We start from the raw sequence: 18,137 nt of genomic DNA on the forward strand, positions 1-18,137 counted from the left end.
TTTTCTATCTCTTTCTAGTATCTTTAGCTTCCTACTTTACATTATTCTGGTGCTTCTCTGGTAGCTCAGGCAGCAAAGAAACTGTAACACAGGAGACCTGGGTCAGGAAGAGCCCCTGGAGAAGGGCATGGCTACCCACTCTAGTATTCTTGCTTGGACAATTCTATGGGCAGAGACCATGGTGGGCTACAGTCCAAGGGGTCACAAAGAGTCAGACATGACGCAGCAACTAACACTTTACATTATTCTGACCACTGATCTCTCCTTGTTTTTGTTTCTCAAGATTCCCAGCTAGATGTCACCAAATCCACTCCATGACTGTACTAACTGGCTGCAACTCTCTCACAGCATTAAGCTGGGATAATCATAGAGCACACCTCATTTGTTTTTCATCACTTAAGAGTCACTGCCCTCTATTGTCTGTTGTCCAACCTTATTGTATATAATTTTCTTCTGTTTCCTATAGTTTCAAGTATGAAAACAAATCTAGTCCCTTTATTTTATCTTAGCTAAAGGGAAAGTCACTAGGACACTTTTGAGAATGAAGAGAATGGTATAAATGTTTATCTTATTATAGTAGAAAATGTTATGTTCCTCCTTCCCAGAAGACAAGTGAACAGAAATTTAGAAAGAAGAAAGTGATCCACGTAATTACGTATGTTCATTGATATTGGAAAGTAAGGAGAATTGGTGACCACAGATGTCTAATAAATATAACATTGGGAATAGATGCTAGATGATTGTGAATTAGTAATTAAATGGGAGTCAACAAATGGAAAAAGCAAGTAAAGATGACATTCTTTAGAAGTTTAGTTGAGCAGTGATTGAAAGGTATTGAGTGCTATTTATACGGGAATTCAGAATCAAAGGTGCTTTGCTTGCTGTTAAAATCTTTGTTGAGACAAGAGAGAAAGTTAAAATTGACTATGGATAGGGCAGAGGTTGGCAAACAATGTCCTGCAGACTGGCTACCAGCTTGTGTAAGTAAAGTTTTATTGGAACATAGCCAGTCTATTCATTTACATAGTGTTTGTAGCTGCTTCTGTGTTACAAGAGCAGAGTTAAATAGTGGCTCCAAAAAAATCTCCATAGCTGTCCAACAGAGATCATAGGGCTCCGAAGTAAAAAAAAACAAACTTTCACAGAACTTTCACAGAAAATTTGAGAACCCTTACACTAAGAATCCAATGTGCAATAAATTCATATAGTATACTTTAGATCATCAAGAATTGCATATTCAGCAGCAGTCACTTCATAGTATATCATACTGGAACAAATAACGTATTTATAAGTTAATGGAAATGAAAACAGTAGTCTTGAATTTTTCATTTTGGGTAATGAAAGGCTAAAAGTAATTTCTCAAAATAAAATGATATCTTCTACCTTAACATTAGATTAAACAGTTAACATTATATATAAGAGTTTGTGAAATTAGTATCTTTTGGTGGTGCCATGAAACTAAACTGCTGTTATTTTAAATGATTTTTCAATTAGTAACTTGGCTTGGACATTAAAGTACTTATCCTATAAAAATTTCAATAAATATAGTTGGGATCTACAGTGTTTGATTTTCAAATATGTAATATTCTATCATACACAATGTTGATCCAGTAACAATGAAATGACTCAGTTTTTAATAATTTTTAAACTTTTTCTAGGCAAAGAAGTTAAGCCCAAGTCTCCACGTATGTTATGTGCATGCCAAATATTAAAAAATCTTAAATGCATGCTTTACTCATCCTCTGATTCTATTGTTGAGTGTTTTACATAAAGTCAAAGGTTTAACTATTTTGTGTAGATAATGTGCTGGTTATCTTGTATTTCTGAGGATTTGCTATGCTGAAATTTCCCTTCATCCTTCATTCCTTGCATGAACAAGTTAATACCTTTCATTAATTTCTCATTAAAATCCTTAGCACACATTTCCAATGTTTTCTCAAAATAATTCTTATTGTGGTTGATAATGAGGAATCTTTATTTGTGTGTGTCTTAATCTGCTGCAATTATAAGAGGAAAATTAAATATAGTGATGATTAGAAAATAATAAATAATATATAAAAGAAATATGCATGAGCATAGGAAATAGATATTTTTATACAATCATAATTACTAATGTTTACTCATTTTTAGAGCCACAAGTGAAAAAACAAGAGAAGCCAGGTATGTACATTTAATGTGTAGATTGATACTTGCACTCCATGTTTCTAACGATAGCGCGTGCTGTGTCATGCTGCGTCCCTCAGTCCTGTCCAACTCTTTGCAACCCCATGGACTGTAGCCCACCAGGTTCCTCTGTCCATGGAGATTCTCCAGGCAACGATACTGGAATGTATTGCCATGCCCTCCTCCAGGAGATCTTCCCAACCTAGGGATTGAAGCCAAGTCTCCGCGCGTTCAATTCTTTACCATCTGAGCCGCCAGAGAAGCCCAAGGATGCTGCAGTAGGTGGCCTATCCCTTCTCCAGGGGAACTTCCAGACCCAGGAATCAAACCAGAGTCTCCTGTATTGCAGGCGGATTCTCTACCAGCTGAGCCTCCCAGAAAACCCCATGAATAGCATATCTTTTTGCAAATATTCTGAGTGCAAATATTATACTAAAATTTTATTCTTGAACAACTTTTTAAAATAAAACAAGCATATACTACCTTTTCCTAGAGAAAGTCCTATTTACAAAGATGAAATCACTGATAGATTTATATAGTTCAGAAGAAACAAATGACTAAAGACTATTTTTTGCTGATTGCTGTAGAACACAGACATCCTGTCAGAGAAACAGCTGCTCTTACTCTTCTAATTTTGGGGGGCTCCTGAGTCAGATGAACATTTCTGAGGGCAATAGCAGGCAGCAGGCACTATTTAAAAGAAAACATAGCAGTGATTTTCAAAACAGTTAACTTTTGACTCATGTCTCCCAACCATATTAGCATTATGTTATTGTTTAGTTACTAAGTCATATCCGACTCTGTAATACCACGGACTGCAGCATACCAGGCTTTCTTGTCCTTCACTATCTCCTGGAGTTTGCTCAAACTCATGTCCATTGAGTCGATGATGCCATCCAACCATCTCATCCTCTGTCGCCCCCTTCTCCTCCTACCCTCAATCTCTCCCAGCACCAGGGTCTCTTCCAGTGAGTTGGCCTTTTGCATCAGGTGGCTAAAGTATTGAAGTTTCAGCTTCAGCATCAGTTCTTCCAATGAATATTCACAGTTTATTTCTTTTAGGAATGACTAGTTTGATCTCCTTGCAGTCCAAAGGACTCTCAAGAGTCTTCTCCAGAACCACAATTCAAAAGTATCAATTCTCCAGCACTCAGCCTTCTTTATGGTCCAACTCTTTCATCTGTATATGACTACTGGAAAAAACCTAGTTTTGACATTCAGACCTTTGTTGGCAAAGTGATATCTCTGCTTTTTAATATACTGTCTAGATTGTCATTGCTTTTCTTCCAAGGAGCAAGCATCTTTTAATTTCATGGCTGCAATCACCATCTGCAGTGATTTTGGAGCCCAAGAAAATAAAGTCCGTCACTGTTTCCATTGCTTCTCATCTATTTGTCATGAAATGATGGGACCGGATGCCATGATTTTAGATTTTTGAATGTTGAGTTTTAAGCCAGCTTTTTCCACTCTCCTCTTTCACCTTCGTCAAGAGGCTTTTTAGTTCTTCTTTGCTTTCTGCCGTCAGTGTGATATTATCTGCATATCTGAGGTTATTGATATTTCTCCCAGCAATCTTGATTCCAGCTGCTGATTCATCCAGCCTGGTATTTCTCATGATGTGTCTGCATATAAGTTATATAAGCAGGGTGACGATATACAGCCTTAACATACTCCTTTCCCAATTTTGAACCAGTTCATTGTTATGAGGTTGCTGTAATAAAATACCACAAGCTAGGTGGTTAAAAACAACAGAAATGTATTCTCTTACAGTTCTGGATGTTAGATGTTTGAAATCAAGATGTCAGCAGGGTATGAGGCAATGTCTACCCACTCCAGTATTCTTGCTTGAGAAACCGCATGGACAGAGAAGCCTGATGGGCTACAGTCCATTGAGTCACAGAGAGTCGGACACGATTGAGCAATTAACACTTTCACTTATTGTTTGTTTCTGAGATACTGGGGATTAGGACTGCAGAACATCCTTTAGGGTGACACAAGTCAACTTACAAAGGTCTACCCTGTGACCCCTCCAAAGTTCATGTCCTTCACATGTAGCAAAATACATTCACCCCATTTCAACATTCCTAAGAGTCCTAATAATTTTAGCATCACTTAAGTCCACAACTTTATCAATTCAAAGTCTCATATCTCATTATCTAAATCAGTACGGGCAAAACTCAGGGTATGATTCTCCTTTCATAAAATTCCTCTCCACTTGTGAAACCACAAAAATATCATCTGTTTCCAAAAAGAAAAAACAAAAATGTGAAACTGGTTAGAATGTATATTCCCATTCCAGAGGGGAAAAATTGGAAGGAAGGAAAGGGGTCACAGGTCCCAGGTAAATCCAAAACATAGCAGGGAAGATTCCATTAGGTTTCAAAGCCTGAAAATGTCCTCTTTGATTCAGTGCTGTGTTCTCTGGACCTAGGGGGAGGGGATGGTGGCCCTGGCCTCTCGGCCCACTGGGATGGCAGTCCTGCCCTCTCTACCCAAGGAAGTCCCATCATCCCAGCTGTTGCATCATGGCTTGGCCATTAGAGTTGACATTCTTTCATTTCATCCTGTTTCTGTCCACGTCTGTCCAGGCCAACATTATTTTTGTTTGCATAAAATTTTCAAAAACATGACTCGTCTCGAGTTCAGTTCCTGAAGATCCAAGTCTTTGGACAAGAGGGTCCCCCACAGATCTCCCTGGGTCACCACATCTCTCTTTCTGCCTTCTGCTGAGGTGGAGGATTGGATCCATGATTCTTTCCAGCCACACCCTTGGTCCTGTCTCCAGGGTGCACTATCTAGTCAGGGTGAGCATTTTCTCAATCACCAAGTAGTGGTTCCTCTTGCATAGCAGTTTACTCCTCAATTTATCTTCTCTTTCTCATTTTATTATAAGCAGTGAAGAGAATCCATGCTGTATTTTCCACACTCTACTCAGAGTTTGCTAAACTAAAGATCCATGTCCTTCACTTACAAACTCCACCTTCTACCCAACAGACAGGAGTTAAACATATTTGTGTGTGTGTGTGTAGCACATCGTTTAAGCAAACTCCAGGAGATGGTGAAGGACAGGGAAACCTGGCGTGCAGCAGTCCATGAGGTTGCAGAGTCAGACACGACTGAGAGGCTGAACAACAACAAGGATATAATTCAAGTCATAGCATTGTCTACATTTCTGAATCAAAACTAATTATATTTCAAAAAATATTCTTCCAAATCCTATCATCAAGTCATTTATCTTATGTGGACACTGGGGCTATTCTCTACAATAATCTTCAGAAAACAGAAAATTGAGGTTGAAATTCATTAGCAGTAGCAACAACTTAATGACAGACAAGTATGTGGCATGATTTTAACTACTGTGTGTTTAATAGTCCAGTTCTGGCAGGCCAATAGGAAACTAAGATAAGTTTTGCTAAAATTCTGCTTTTTCAAATTATGGTAAATGAAATAAAATAGTGTCCGAAAATGAATTTGTGCTCTAGTTTATTTTTTTCAGATTTTAAAATTTCTGTCTTTTGTTTTCCCTTCAGAGTCACAAGTTAAAAAGGAAGCAAAACCAGGTAACAATATTTTATTCTTAAATAGATACAGAGCTAACGTTGCTGTTATTTTAGAACTAAAATGACACCAGTAGAGATTAACAGTGTCTTCCACATCCTCACTGTTTTCCTTACCCCATTATTCCATATGTTTTTACAACACTGGATTAGGTGAGAATGGGGATATTCCATAGGCAAAATATCTGGAACATGGCTTTAAATGAATGTCAGCAGAGACTCCAGGTTTCAAGAGACATTTCTTAGAGTTCTTCAAAGTCTAGTGTTAGTCATATTTAATTTGTGAGTTTATTTCTGATAACACACCAGAGTCACAAAATCATAGACTACCGGGACTTGAAAGAGAACAAGAATTAATCAAGCATCTGCTATGAGCTAAGGAATAGTGTAAGATTCAATTTTCATCATTTCACTGTTAGGGGCATGTACCATAACAGTTATTAACCATATCTAGTATCTGTGGAAACAGTTCAATAGACAAAATTTTCAAGTTAATAAATGTTGAAGCTAGAATTGTGCCCATGTTTGATCTACTCAAAACCCTGGGTAATCTCACTAAGAGACTAACAATGATTTTATTAAGAGGCACCATTGACCTAAATCAGAACGATCTTTCTAAGTTTACATTGCTCTTTAGTGTGTGTAAGTCCTAGCTATGGTACCAACTAGCTACTCACCTGAGGCAAGTCAAAAAAAAAAAAACCCTCAGGCTCTACGGATGCTATTTCTTCATTATAAAAAATTATGTAGCAGGATTCTTAAATAACAGCAAACTCAAAAATCCAAGTCTAGATGTATATATACAATACTATATTATTCCTTTAATTCTCACCAGAGCTTACCTGACAACTCATCATTAACTGGAGTCTAGTTTCTCTTATAAAAAATATGTTTTTTTAATGTACCAAGGTTTAAAAGTGCCAAACTACTGTCTTATGATTTATTTTCCTGAGTATATTTATTGGCTGCAGATGAGTATGTGTTACCCGATATAAACATTTTGCATTTTGCCTCCTTTTTATTTTTTAATCAGAAGACCAATACCATTTAAAACTTCTGTTTAGGTGTAGTACTATTTAGAACTTCATTTATTATTATAAATACTACAATTTTGCAGGCAAAATAAACTGATTTTTTATATTATAAATGTTTATGTTCTAGCTTCATCTGAAAAATCTCAAATACACAGTATGTATCTTTATTTTACCTTTAAAGCTAATATAGAATTTTGACAAAAAATTAAGTATTTTAATAATATATATGTAATATATGCCTCAGTATTTGTGCTTTATTATGGCCTATGTTTTGGAAATTATAGGTGCTTAAATTTAAATAAGATATCTTGGTATATTATTTTCATACAACCAAAACCTTAAAGTTTTTTTTATCTAAACTAGGATGACATGAAAATTGAGGAACAGTTCTTCTCCATAGACATGTTTGTTCAAATCTGTCAATTATTTTCTGCTTAACAAATCACTGGACCATGTCACAGAGAAAATTCACCATATGTTAATTTATAAAGCTTCTAAATATCCAAAGGACTTCCCTGGTAGCTCAGGTGGTAAAGAATCCTTCTGCAATGCAGGAGACCCCAGTTGGATTCCTGGATCAGGAAGTTCCCCTGGAGAAAGGATAGGCTACCTACTCCAATATTCTTGGACTCCCCTTATGGCTCAGCTGGAAATGAATCCACCTGCATGTGGGAGACCTGGGTTCGATCCCTCGGTCAGGAAGATCCTCTGGAGAAGGGAATGGCAACCCGCTCCAGTATTCCTGCCTGGAAAATTCCATGGACAGGGGACAGGGGGAATGGTGGGTGGGCTGCAGTCCATGGGGTTGCAAAGAGTGCAACTGTTAGTCACGACTGAGTGACTAACACACACATCCAAAAATATTTTCTTTTTATTATTTTCAGAACAAGACACAGTGAAACCAGAAAAGGCTATTTCTCATGGTAAACCAGGTATTTTGCAGGTGGTATTTATAGTATCAAATTGTCTCTCAGTGTTCTCATTTTAGCAGGATGATGAGCTTAGAGTCAGATCTAAAGTTATTAGGGAAGATCCATGTGTTAAGTCACTCAGCTTCTAATTTTAGTCATCTTCCCAATGTTTTGTTTTGGTTTTTTTTTTTTGTGCTGAGAACTTGGCCTGCCAGATATAACTAGATAGCTCATGATCTTTTCCTATCAGAAACTTAGCTTAGCACAAAGACCATTTTTGCCAGCATTCACTTGAATGCTGAATGCCCATTCAGTTGAATGGGCTCTATATTTTGTTTTGCTTTGTTCTGTTTGGGGCAAGACATCCATAGAAAACTTGTAATTCAGAATGGCCCATTCAAATGTGATCATCTTCAATTCCAAAAATCTCAAGAAAAGGAAATAAAAAAGAAAGCAATTTCCTCCTGCTTCTCATCCTTCTTCCTTCTTTCCTTCATTTTTGCCTCCCTTCCTTTCTTCTTATTCCTAGTTTTATACTTTACAGAAAGTGGAGGTAAGCTGATAGGTTCTGCTCATAAAGAGAAATAGAAAAATTACCAAGACTAGTTTAATCATTAGTTTTTATTTAAGAATAGAAAATTTATTTAAATTTTAATTTAACCCAATTAAATATGAATTTAATTTTGAGGTTGTACCAATTCCCAGTTGTTCTGTAAAACATGGTCCTTTATTTCAGGCTGAATCGTCTATCTGACATTGTGAATATGGTTAGGTCAGAATCTTTAAAAAGGTAAAAACACCTTCTCCAAACATATCTTAGGAAACTTCTGCTTATATTTTTAAGATTTTACTTTAGAAAATCTGTTTTCAGTAGATTTGAGTCGATAGAAATAAGGAAAGCAGAGCCTGATGTGGGGAGGTAAGAAAAGCAGTCTGTACTGACATAAGCAAAACTTTAGAAACAACTTTTAGAGCCTTCTAATATCATGAATAATAAACCCTGTTTTTTTTATTGTCCCAAATGACACCCATTTTTGAGATGAAATCCTGAGAATAGGAGAGAGTTTCATCTCTGAGGGTCTAACAAAGGCATTCCCCTCTAGCCACATCTTTTATTTCAGTGATCATGTTCATACTCTAAATTCTGTTTCCAAGTGAAACTTTCCAATTAGGATATTTCACCTATTCATTCCCACTGCTGAATACTTGCAAAGCTTGATTTTATATAGAATCTTTATTATAATCCCTTTACTTTGATCCAGATCTCTTTAACTATGTTTACAAAAATTTACAGCACAGAAAACATCCCATAAATATACCACCTTTGCCCTTCCCCATCTTTGTGACATAAAAACTTAGGGTTTGGGGCTAGTCCTGGCTTCTCAGGGAGGTGTCTTGCTCATGAAAGGTAAAAAATTGTTTCTGCCTATTCTTATTCAATAATGAAAAGGGATTATGTGTTTTATGTGTACTCCTGTATAGATAAATACAGTGAAATACAGTGAAGGCAAAGGATGAAGTGTACTTTGATTAGGGGTCAGGGGACATTTGAATTAGAAAAAGTTTTGTGGCAAGAAACATGCAAAGGACATCTGTAGCTAGACAGATTTTCTTTGTGCTCCCATCCAATTTGAATAAAAGATATCACTTGTTCAATTGAGAAAACAGCTAAGGTTGTCTTAGTATTGGTGTTATTTCAAAGAGAATACAAAATATCAAGGTTGAAATGTGTCACTGTTTTGAACTGATGCATTTAAAATGTCCACCCGTGTTAACTTTTTTCCTGTCATAGATGAAAAAGTTGTCAAGCATGTAAAAGCTACCACGATAGAAAAAACAGGTAAATAAGCTGCTTCAAATTTTTCTTCTATGTATCAGTTTTGTGTTATGTCGGTGTGCACACACACACATCTTCATTGGAGTGTGAGCACTTTGTGTCATAAGTTCTAAGATTCTAGATTCTTGTAAATAACTGAAAGATATACTCAATAAAAATTAACAGTGAAAAACTAGAGTGACATAACTTTGTTTTTTTAAAGTGTGATTGACCTAAGCTTACATATAATATGTAAGGAAAGCTATGCATGCATTGATTATCCTGTTCTATTAGGTGTTTACCCTCACTTTCAAACCACACTTTCTCCAATTTTAAAATCACAAAAATCTGGAACTGTTTGCTGTTCATGTATGAGATGGAATAATTTTCATTCATGAGAACTTCATAAAGACTATATGTGATTATATGTTTTAAAATCTGCCTTGAAAAATGATCAACAGAATATATAATATCAACTCATCATTTAATGTGAGAGAAAAAAAAAGAAACGTACACACTCTTTCATTTCTGGAGTTCTGTCCTAAAAGGATGAACAAAAGTAAGTTTTCATCTCAGCTGACATCCTTAAAGACTGAATTGCCTCCATTTGATCCCAAAATGAAAACCCTACTACCTTGGCCATGAATAGAGTCCTATTTCTTACTAAATATCTTTCCAAAGGAAAAGGACTGTGAAGTAATTTCTTTCTTTTAACAGATAATCATGATAATCAGGGTTTAAGTATAGTTCTCAGAGGAAAATATAATAGAATTCAGGAGAGGACTAATTATTTATAGAAATTGTGAACTATTATTTCTTCAGAAAGAAATCTCATAAGGCTATTTTCATATTACCTCATATGACCATTGTACTGTATCCCAACCATTGCCTAAGCTCGTAATTTTGGTTAACATTCGTTTAATTTTCACCCTAATGTGTTAATATGACCCCTTGAGTATCTCATTTAGTTATGTGGGTATTTGGAGATTATGAAGAAACTAGCCCAATGTATTTGTGTCTCAAATATATAGATTGGTTCAAATTTTACCCAAAAGTTTGTGCATCTTAGTTTTTAATAAGCAGTGTGATTAGCATATTTGCTGACAGTGAAATAACAGTGTTCAGAGAGAGTGAATTAATCTTAAGGAGAACTTAAAATGAGGAAGTAACAAATACAGATGTCAAAGCATTATTTTTTCCGTAGTTTGTATTCATCATATGTCATTTGTTTTCTTTCATTTTCTACAGTCAAACCCAAACCAACAAGTAAGAGATGAAAATAAAATCTGAAAACTATTACTTGGCAATTTCAGCTTTTACAATATGCTTATTTTTTCCCAATTATTATTTTTAGTTTTGCCTAAAGCTAAAGTACTTCTGTAGGTGATAAATTACTGTTATTGCTCTGGCTTTGATTTAACGTCTTTGTCTTTCACTACTAACTAATAATTCACTATAATTGTATGGAAGAAATCTATGGAAATTGTATTACTAATACTAAAAGAGTGAAACTATACAAGCTATAAATAACACTAAGAAGCTAGAATAAATGGGCAATCTTTTAAACATATGTAATGAATAACAAAAGAAAATTAAATAATATACACTTTTTGGTGTTATGAACCACATACTATTTTTAACTTGTTTGCTTTAAGCAGCATTAATTATGTTAGCTAATCTTTGGTATTATTGTTTTTCATAATTTTTTGAATTATTAAACTTTGCAACTTATTTATTAAAACCATGGAATTTTCTTATGAGCATAGATTTTAAAGATCATCCATTTCATTGCTCAGGAGTGATACATATGTTACAGGTGTAGAGAGTTAAAAAAGTGACCAATGGTCTCAGAAAAGCGTGAACATTTGCCCATTGTCACAGTAGTAAATATATCCAAAGTTGTGTCAGAATTGTGATATTGGCTCTTGAATGATGTGTATTTGTGAAACAGAGGCTTAGATGAAGGTATGAGTGAATATTTGTCAAACATTCTCTGAATCAAGTATGAAAAATGAATTGACAAGATCCAAAGATAGATTTGGTGAGGGCAGTTAAGAGGTCATATTAGTGATTCAGGAGATATAGTGAAATATAGGGGGCCTCAATAGGATGTATTTTCCTCCTAGAACTTATTGCATGTATTTTGAATGCAATATAAAATATATATAGTTTATATTATTTTTACTTTATTATACTTTTGAAGTACTATTATTATCGCAGTTTTATTAACTTGAATATCGGCTTATTTTATTGTGCATGCTTATGTAACATTAACAGTTATACAATCTTAAGATCATGGAAGTTCATTCTTGAATGCTATCAATCCTTACTTTATAAATGTCCAATTAAATCTTATGAAACATAGATCCCACAGTTCCCCACCTACTTCACTGTTGGTGCAAGATGATGGGGAGAAAATAATATTGTTTTGGAGAATCTCCAAATTCAGGCTGAGGGAAGGAAAGGACAGGTAAACCAGAACAGCTCAGGGGTAATAAACCTGGGTGTGATTAGTAAGAGCTAGCACTTGGCAGTGATCTATTCTATTTCCACATAATCCTAACTCCATTCAAAGTATCATGCTCTAAACAGCTTTATTTGAAATTCTACTTCTGATGAAAGAAAGATATCTCCTAAAATTTACTTTAATTCAAATATTTTTCAAAGGTCCGAGAAGAATATTAAGTACATGTTGTGATTCCAATTGTCATGTGCTAGATTTAGTTGAGATTCATCTGTGAGAGTTCTAACTGAACCTAACATGAGAGGGTAGTTCAGGAAAATGAAAATACAAAGCATGATACTTTCTGGAATAAGGCAAGTCTAGGTTAAATTTTCAACAAGAAACGAATGACCAGCACCAAATTGTTTCTGTCCTGCCAAGAAGGGACCTAGAAGAAGTCAGAGAGGTAAAAAGGAAGCTTATAAAATGCCAAGACAGATATCATCTGCTTTAAAATATCTCCAAAGAATGACTCAAGCTTCAGCAAAGAAAGAAAAATCCTCCTACAATTATTCTCCTTTTTGTCATTTTCTATCCTCTTCTTATACCAAGAGAGCTAGCATCTTCAAAGTATCTTACAGGATGCCCTGAGAATGAACCTGATCTTGTTTATAACATGTTTCCATGGCAATATGCTTTCTGTGTTCCAAGTTACATGCAAATGACTTTGGGAGCATGCTTCCCATACAAACTGAGGATTACCTCCAAATATATAGATAAGAAATGCTTGCTACACAAACAATCTACAGATTGTGAGTTAATTCTTATTTCTCTCTCTAGAAAAAGCTGAACATCAAGGAAAAGAAATTCCGTCTATAAAAACAGGTGTTTTTGCCTTTTTGGTTTGCATTCTATCCCAATTCACTGCTTTTATTACCTTTGAAAATTAAAGCAAAGCGTATAAGCACTTTTCATTTTCTTTCCTGGTAATGTTTAGTCTTGTGATTTTGTAATAGGATCTAGTTTATCTGACATAAGGGCTATGGTAGTGTTGATAAGTAGTTTGCTAAATATTATAACCAATATATATGGAATGCTAAGCATTCTATTATAATACAGCTGTGTTAGCATAACAGTATTTGCTTTCATGGTTCACAAGATCCTTGCAAAATATTCAGTGTTTTACTGATGCTAGTATTGATATCATTTATCACACTGGTAATGTTGACTCAGGGCTCCCCAGGTGGCACACTGGTAAAGAATCTGCCTGCCAACGCAGGAGACACAGGAGACATGGGTTCGATCCCTTGGTCGGAAAGATCCCCTGGAGTAGGAAATGGCAACCCACTCCAATATTCTTGCCTGGAGAATCACATGGACAGAGGAGCCTGGTGGACTACAGTCCATGGGGTCACAAAGAGTCAGACACAGCTGAGCATGAGCATGAAATTTGAGTCACTGTTGATATACTGTAAAATATCATATCTAATTGTACATATTATGTTTCACTGAAAATTAATCATGGATTTCAACTTGGTATAATTTCTTAAAATAGAAATCATCCAATTCTATAATAGCTTAATACTTTTAAAACTGTAGTTCAATTAATTTTTAAAATATATAATACTTGGCATGGTTCAACAATAAGGCATATAGGAGGTTCACTGCAAAAATAAGCTTCCCTCCTCCCCTTCTTTTCCTGTTTTACCAGCTCCCATTTCCCAAGTATCCAATAATGTCTGATAGGTAATCATTGTTATTTTTTAATGTATCCATCTAGCAATATTTGTAAAAGACATGTACATATAAACACGTGCTTAGTCACTCAGTCATGCCCAACTCTTTGCAACCCCATGGACTGCGTCCCGCCAGGCTCCTCTGTCCATGGGGATTCTCTAGGGAAGAATACTGGACTGGTTTACCATGCCCTTCTCCAGGGGATCTCCCCAACCCAGAGATCAAACCCAGGCCTCCCACATTGCAGGTGGATTCTTTACCAGCTGAACCACCAGGGAAGCCCACATATACACACATACCTGCATACAAATTTGCTTCCCTGGTAGCTCAACTGTGTAAAGAATCTGCTTGCAATGCAGGAGACCCAGGTTCGATTCCTGAGTCTGGAGGATCCCCTGGAGAAGAGATAGTCTACAAATTTTATATATGTATATATATATACACACTCACCTTTTTTACACAAGTCATGATATACTATAAATAGCTCTTTCCCTAGGTTTTCCTGTTTAGGAGTGTATTTGAAGATTTTTCTGTATCAATACACAAAGCATTTCTTCATTAAGTATTCTATTGTATTGTTATACACAGTTTACTTAACTAGTCTCTGATTGACCTATATTTAAGTTATCTGACAAACTTTCTTAAACAATATACAATTATAAATATAATTATCTGCCTAGCTTTGTAAATTTATCTTTAGGAATAAAATTCCTTAAATGTTTTAGTGAAATGTTATATTCAATGTAATTTTTATTGTTTCTCTAATTGCTCTCTAAAAATTGTATTAACTTATATTTCCTCTGTTAATGAATTAATCTAATTTTAGATAATTCAAATTCTTCACAATCATCAGGAAATATTTAGTTCTTTATTAATAAATAGATATTTACATATAAGACTGCATAATTAATGCTTGTAGTTAATTTCAGAAGACAAAGTATATTTAAGAAACAAATCATGTATTTGGATGGCATAGTTTTGTGTTTTTCACCAACAATTCACTCATTTTTCTTGAGATTTTATAAAGTCAGTTTCTTCATTCCAAAGACTGGATTGGATAAGTTTAAATAGTTGATATTAATTAGTATTAATAGGTTCTGAAAGGACAATAGCAGAATGTGTCTTTTATGCCATTCAGGAACAGTAAGGAGTTCAGATTATCTTAAGCATTCATTTTGCATCAGATGAAATATGAGGCTTTACAAGGATAAAGAGACCAAGAAGATCCTATTCTTTGAAGTTTTATTGGAATATGGAATTCATTAGAACATGATTTAAAAATTGCTCAAATTGCATTGCCTATTGCTCATTTTAATATAAGGTTAGCCTTTTCCTATTTTAACTCAAACAGAATTAGGAAATATAAAAGTCTGATATTTTACCTATAGCCAGAAAATGACCTTTTCTTTTCTTTCTTTTTCTTTTATATTTTTTTTACTTTTTAGACAAACCAAAACCAACTCCAAGTAAGTATAACACCCGTGGTGGATTCATGTCAATGTATGGCAAAACCAATACAATATTGTAAAGTAGTTAACCTCCAATTAAAATAAATAAATTTATATTTAAAAAAGAATTTTCTATTTAAGTATTTAAATTTTATAATTTCTTTAAATTGTCCATGCAGTAAAAATTATTGTGGTATGTTAGTAGCTCTTATGACATTACCTACATAAATGGTTCCTCTTGACAAATAATAGTGTGTATTTTATTCATTAATATTTGAACATATATTTGAGTGCTAATTACACTATTGCAGATTTTATGAGGGAATGCCTAAAATGACTTCTGTTGTCCTTATCTGTGTAATTAATGTAATTACCTTAACTAATACTGTCCACAAAATAAAAGTGGTTCCATCTCTCTTTTATGTACTTTCAGGATATATTGAATAATATATAGTATGTGTTAGGATATATTGAATATATAGGATATATATTAGGATGTATTGTTAGGATATATTGAATAAATATGGTATGTAGGTTCCTCTCATAGCCATTGCTGCGTTAAAACAAGCTTAGAACACACAATACACATCTTCAATTATTTAATCTTAATATATTAGCTTTTTATTTTCATATTTCTTCAAAAGCTAAAGATGAGTTGTTTTAGTGTTTCAGAATCACTGTTTTATTTTACCATTTCAAGCAATAGTAAAAAGGAATAATTTTTAAATGTATGAAATTTTATAAAAATGAAAATGTATATTTACTACTATTAAATTATGACCTTGACATTGCCCTGGGGGTAAATATTTACATTTCAATCAAGAGTGTAACTAGAAATTGTGTCTAAAAATTTTCAATGCCAAGGACTAACTTGGTTCCTTAAAAGTGTTATGACAGATTTCTCGTGAATACATCTATGATTTTCTTCTGAATGGATTCAATGCCAGTGTTCAACATTAAATGTTGCCTTTGGGTTGGCAAATATATCTAGTATATTTAGTCTGTGTAAATGCTACTAATATGAAAGTCATTACAAAAATTAAGGGCTGAAAGTCAAAACTAGATTACTGATAAGAAATATCACCATAATTATTTGCAAATGCAGTTTTGTTTATAAAACATTATACATTATATATATTTGTTCTTATAAAATATTTTAATTTTCCTTGAACTTCAAAATAGTTATATTAGGCTGATCATTTAATGTTCCAGTTTTATAGAAAATACTATCACTTGAACAAATTTGTGTGGATATATTTTTTAAAGCATATTTTTAAAAAATAATTGGTCTTTGAATTGACTGAAGGAGCAAAATGAAGGGTTAATTATACATTATCATAGGTTAAAGACAAATAACATTTTTCTATTTCGTCCCACTGCTCTGACTGTAGTCATTGTGAGTTGAGATTATTTTTGTCATATTTTAAAATCTCATCTCTCAACCCCACTCATTGAACTAAGTCCTTGTTATGCATAAAGTTGCTTTATAAAAAGTTAATAAATGAATGTGTGCATGTGCATGTTCAGATCATGTTAACAGTTTATGTAATGAAGATTTATAATTTGTAATTGAGAAAACCACCCAAAGGTCTTCAAACTGATTCATTCTACCGTGTATGAATAGACTATTTAATATTAATGTGTATAGTGGTTCTATTTCCAGAATAGATACCAGTTATGTTTTCAGAAGTATTAGTTACCAATGTATCTCTTTGTCATTTTGAGTATGTGTCTATTGTCACTACTTTTGTAATTAATATGGAATAACATAAAGATGAAGTTCAGTTGTCTGCTACTAGAAAAACAAAATTATTCTTTCCTTTTATTTTTCTTCCTTTTTTCTATTATTTTTTTCTAAAGAGGAAACACCAGAAGTAACAGAATCAGGTAAATATTTGTTTTCCCAGAGGAGGTAACATAGATCTGTAGGAATAGTATTTAAATCTGAATCTCTATATAGCTGTGTAACATTTGGGAAAATCCATTAGCAGTTCAGATTCCCAGTTTACTCATCTATAGAACAGACGTAATGACTTTCCAAAAGGCTTGTGATAAGTATTAAATAAAATAACATATATAACATTCCCACTACATGCTTGGTTGTCACTCATTAAATATTGGTGTCCTTCTTACTCTTGTCTGATAAATATAGTTAAAGAAAAGCATCAGTCAGCCAAAACTCTGGTTTAAAAAGCATGTGTCCACATTTTCCTCAGAGATATATTGTGAATCTTACTTTGTTTTTACTCAACAGTGAACTTATTGAGTATTCATAGCACTAATCAAATTTTCATTTCCTAAAGGTAACAATAGAAATTTTAAATGGTTTTTCCTGTTACTAGTTTAAACTTATTAATAAATGCATGGCTTACTCTAGCTTTACTTGAAAGCATGTACAAAAATAAACCCAGAAAACAAAAGGAGGGGGTTGTGCTTTATAAAACCGAATAACCAAGGATAACAGAAATATATATGTTCTTACACAAGGGAGGGAGACTTTATCTTCACATCTTTAAAAGTAGAACCTTGACCCTCTATCACTTAGGGGATCAAGTTTCATCTGCAAATACTTACTCCAAAACTGAGTAAGAAAATTATGTTTTTAAGCCAACGGTTTCTTGTTATTTTTCCTCCCTAGTGAAAAAGAAAATTGAAAAATCTGAAAAGGAAAGTAAAGGTAAATACATTTTAAGGCATGTATATCAAATTAGTGATAAAAGCACAGGAATCAAAAATATGTAATTATACAAATTATGTCACTTAAAAAAGCAATTCATGGAAATATGGACATTTGTTTTAAAGTGAATACCAGAATTGCAGCTATTTAGGGGGTTATTCATGTGAGGAGTGTAGTATTGCATTATTATTAGATATCTAAAGGGAACAGGAAGTTAGATCTTAAAGCAAACTCCTTCTGTTATTGCTATATTAACACCATAGAGTTCTTTTCATATAACTCCTGAGTTGTAAATATTGACTGCAAAATATTTAATTTCAAACTTAGAAAGACCTATGAATAAATATGTAT

At 33.9% G+C, this 18,137-nt stretch overlaps 1 protein-coding gene across 1 annotated transcript in view; it reads left to right on the top strand.

The window, feature by feature from the left end:
• The window catches only part of LOC122685286 (triadin-like), a 158,820-nt gene extending 140,783 nt beyond the window's left edge, over positions 1-18,037 (top strand). Inside the window, exons 15-25 of the mRNA XM_043889889.1 lie at positions 1,659-1,685; positions 2,131-2,160; positions 5,694-5,723; positions 6,882-6,908; positions 7,639-7,686; positions 9,458-9,505; positions 10,730-10,747; positions 12,765-12,809; positions 15,107-15,127; positions 16,970-16,996; positions 17,748-18,037. Of these exons, the coding sequence (XP_043745824.1) occupies positions 1,659-1,685; positions 2,131-2,160; positions 5,694-5,723; positions 6,882-6,908; positions 7,639-7,686; positions 9,458-9,505; positions 10,730-10,747; positions 12,765-12,809; positions 15,107-15,127; positions 16,970-16,996; positions 17,748-17,851 (425 nt within the window). The 3' untranslated portion in view covers positions 17,852-18,037. The remainder of the gene's footprint in view (positions 1-1,658; positions 1,686-2,130; positions 2,161-5,693; positions 5,724-6,881; positions 6,909-7,638; positions 7,687-9,457; positions 9,506-10,729; positions 10,748-12,764; positions 12,810-15,106; positions 15,128-16,969; positions 16,997-17,747) is intronic.
• Positions 18,038-18,137: the final 100 nt, after the last annotated feature.

The sequence above is a fragment of the Cervus elaphus genome, chromosome 28 (genome assembly GCF_910594005.1).
Source record: "Cervus elaphus chromosome 28, mCerEla1.1, whole genome shotgun sequence".
Taxonomy (NCBI): Eukaryota; Metazoa; Chordata; class Mammalia; order Artiodactyla; family Cervidae; genus Cervus; species Cervus elaphus.